Source organism: Salpingoeca rosetta (genome assembly GCF_000188695.1).
Source record: "Salpingoeca rosetta unplaced genomic scaffold supercont1.13, whole genome shotgun sequence".
Classification (NCBI taxonomy): Eukaryota; class Choanoflagellata; order Craspedida; family Salpingoecidae; genus Salpingoeca; species Salpingoeca rosetta.
The window spans coordinates 1,109,781-1,113,263 of record NW_004754921.1 but is presented as its reverse complement, the minus strand read 5'-3'; the positions used below and the strand labels follow the sequence as shown (position 1 = coordinate 1,113,263).

The following is a 3,483-nucleotide window of genomic DNA, read 5'->3' as shown; positions in this document are numbered from 1 at the left end:
GTGTGTGTGTGTGTGTGTGTGTGTGTGTGTGTGTGTGTGTGTGTGTGTGTGTGTGTGTGTGTGTGTGTGTGTGTGTGTGTGTGTGTGTGTGTGTGCTGTTAAGTTCGCTTGGCCACGTTGTGACTCATTCCTGTACACATCTGCTTGTTGTCTCTTCTCCGCTCACTGCTTACACTTCTTCCTTGCCAACTGCCGCCCCGCGTCCATCAGCATCTTCGCCATGTCCAACCCAACGCATCTGTCGGAGTGCACGGCGCAGCAGGCGTACGAGTGGACGGATGGCCGGGCCACATTTGCCAGCGGGTCTCCGTTTGATCCCGTCACCGTCACAGATGCACACGGCAAGCAGCGCACACTCGACTGCTCCCAGGCCGTGAGTTGACGCAGACATGGACCTCGTATCTGTATGTGTGTCTGTGTGTGTGTCTGTGTGTGTGTCTGTTTGTGTGTCTGTGTGTGTCTGTGTGTGTGTCTGTGTGTGTGTCTGTGTGTGTATGTGTCTGTGTGTGTATGTGTGCGCATCTGTACGTATGTGAGTGTGTTGTGTTGTGTTGACTTCAAGTCGCCTGGTACTCACGGCGATGTCCTTATTTTGCATACTGCCCCAAATCAACTCACATCCACCCTTTTCCACCCCATTCCCACCCCTTCCCCGCCTACAACGCACACACACACACACACACACACACACACAGAACAACATGTACATCTTCCCTGGCCTTGGGCTGGGCGTGGTTGCCTCCCGCGCCAGCCGCGTGACAGACCGCCTCTTCTACGTCGCCGCCCAGCGCCTCGCCGACTGCGTCTCAGACTCAGACCTCGCTGCGGGCAAGGTCAGGCCCTGGGGTGTGCGGGTGTGCGGGTGTGCGTGTGGTTGTGTGTGTGTGTGTGTGTCTGTGGTTGTGTGTGTGTTTGTGTGTGTGTGGTTGTGTGTGTGTTTGTGTGTGTGTGGTTGTATGTGTGTGTGTGTTTCTGCCGGCCTTCCTAGCCCCCTCCCAGTATGTGCCGCTTTTGAGCACTACCACTTCCATACCTTTGCATGAGACCAAGTGCGTCTTCATGTCGTTTTTCGAACAACACGCAATGTGCAGTCGCCACTCCTCACCCCTTCTCTTCTTCTCCCACGTGGTCCAGGTGTTCCCGCCCATCTCCGAGATTCGTGAAGTGTCACGCAAGATTGCTGTCGCCGTCGCCATTGCCGCATATGAGGACGGCCTCGCACGCATCTCGGGCAGCGGCCAGGACTGGTGCGTTTGTTATGTTGGTTTGGTTATGTTTTGGTTTGTTGCGTTTGCATTGGCACTGTTTTCTGTGGGGTTTGACCTTCTCCAACTCACTTGCACCACACACACACCCACACACTCTCTCTCACGAAACACACACACACACACACACACACACACACATGTTTGCAGGTACTCCCGCGTCGGCGACATCATGTGGGAGCCCGTGTATCCACAGCTCGTGCGCGCCAGCTCAATCGTTTGATGTTTGACAACACAAACAATCCACACGTGCGCGTGCCCAGCAGCCACACAGTCACGTCTGCTTGTCGCTCTTCTTTGCTTTTTTTGCCCTTCCATGCTTCTTTGCCACGTATGTCACAACCCATAAACCCATGCACGCAAAGAGATGCAGGGAAGATGTACACCAGCGGACAGCAGACACACACACACACAACAACAGCAGTGGAAGGGGGATCCACATGCACCAAACACAAGTCATGCCATGCATGCGATGAGTCATCGCACGCTCCCATGGGTGTGATGACTCATCAGTCAGTGCTAACAACAACAAGATGCACCACCACCCATTTTACCATCCACCACCAGTGAACAAGCACAACAGGACACAAACACACGCTCCTCTCCACCTCCACCTCCTCCTCGCGCACCCTCAACCACACCCATGGCCGATTGGTTTGCGCGACCGTCAAACCATGTGCTGGTCATCTATCTCCGCAACGACCTGAAGTCGGAGGATGCGCTGGCGCTGTTTCGCCGCGTTTGTTTGGACCACGGCCTGCGCATCACCGATGACAGCGCAGCCAACGGCCAGCTCATGGCAGAGTGCATCGGCGGTCAAGTCGAAATGGAGCTCATGGTGCGTGCGTGCGTGCGTGTGTGTGTGTATGTGTGTGTGTGTGTGTGTGTGTGTGTGTGTGTGTGTGTGGTTGAGGAAGCGTTGAAGCGTGGTGAAGGTTGGTGGAAACATCAACAAGCGCTCATGCCACCCCCTTCCTTACGCCGTCTCTTAATCACTCACTCTTGCAGGCGAGAGCTGGGAGGCACCCCGTGAACGGAAACATGCTGATCATCGAGTACAACCGCTACATTGGACAGAAGGTGGCGTACGCCATCGCCGGCGTCGTGCTTGTTGTGGTCGTTGTGGTTGCCGTCGCCCTCATCGCCTCGGCAGTGAAGGACTCCGATTTCTCCAAGGATGTCGGTCACTGTTGCAGCCGTGCCAGTCACGGTGCCCTGCATGCCACGGCCGAGATCATGTCCGGCATGGCGGAGGGCCTTGCCCGTGGTGCAGCTTACGGCATGATTGACACCGCCGTCTACAATCCACCGCCTCGCATCGACGTCCAAACCATCATCGTGAGTTGCGTTGGTGTGTGTGTGTGTGTGTGTGTGTGTGTGTGTGTGTGTGTGTGTGTGTGCGTGTTTGTGTGCGTCGAAAGCAGCGTGTCTCCTTGCCTTCCCCAGCCAAATTGACACGAGCTGGCGCCTGTCTTGAACGACTCACAATCAACCCCCACATGTCGCTTTGACACTGATATGTGTGTGCTGCATTGCCAGATTAACCACAGCGCCGACTGCACGCCTGCGCATGCGTTCAGCGATCGCGCAGAGTTCTTCGACTACTTTTACGAGAACACAAAGAGGTGATAGAGCTAACTTTACCTCTGTTCATGTGTCGTCACACGCTCCCTGCTGTCATCCGCATGTACACCGTGCACCATAACATTACACACACACACGAACAAAGACACACACACACACGAACACACGTTGTTGCTGTTTCACATACTTTTCCTCCACCACCTCCACCTCCTCCTCCTTCACACCGTGCCTCGTCTGCCCATACAACCATCCCCCCCTCTCCCCTTCACGTCTGACTCAACCACCAGGTTCTTCTTCAACTGCGGGCTCATTCGTCTCCCCAACCGCGATCCGCTCAGCGCCAAAGCCATTCCCCTCAACGGTGTCGTCAGGCAGCACAAGTGAGTTGGTTGGAGGAAGGGGGGGGGTGATGGGAGAGGTTACAGTGGATGGGTTTTCTCGACTACCCACGCTCGCCTGCTTGTAGCGGCCGACACACCGTTGGGGACTTGCTGCCTTGACCCACTGGTGTCACAATCACTCATTCACAAGCACTCATTCACTCATTTACAATCACTCATTCACAAGCACTCATTCACGATCACTCATGTAACCTCCCCCCTCCCCAACCATGCACACACACACACACACACAC

The 3,483-nt window shown here is 55.3% G+C and overlaps 2 protein-coding genes across 2 annotated transcripts in view; both read left to right on the top strand.

Moving 5' to 3' along the window:
* Positions 1-1,488, top strand: part of PTSG_05672 (malate dehydrogenase) — a gene marked incomplete at both ends in the record, with an annotated part of 3,701 nt that extends 2,213 nt beyond the window's left edge. The window contains 4 exons of the mRNA XM_004993484.1: positions 211-373; positions 696-833; positions 1,135-1,247; positions 1,416-1,488. Of these exons, the coding sequence (XP_004993541.1) occupies positions 211-373; positions 696-833; positions 1,135-1,247; positions 1,416-1,488 (487 nt within the window). The remainder of the gene's footprint in view (positions 1-210; positions 374-695; positions 834-1,134; positions 1,248-1,415) is intronic.
* A 420-nt stretch (positions 1,489-1,908) lies between these two features.
* On the top strand, positions 1,909-3,233 carry PTSG_05671 (uncharacterized protein; the record flags this gene model as incomplete). Its single annotated transcript, XM_004993483.1, has 4 exons — positions 1,909-2,103; positions 2,274-2,603; positions 2,805-2,890; positions 3,137-3,233. The coding sequence occupies 4 exons, from the start codon at positions 1,909-1,911 to the stop codon at positions 3,231-3,233; spliced, it is 708 nt and encodes a 235-aa protein (XP_004993540.1).
* Between the last annotated feature and the right edge of the window lie 250 nt (positions 3,234-3,483).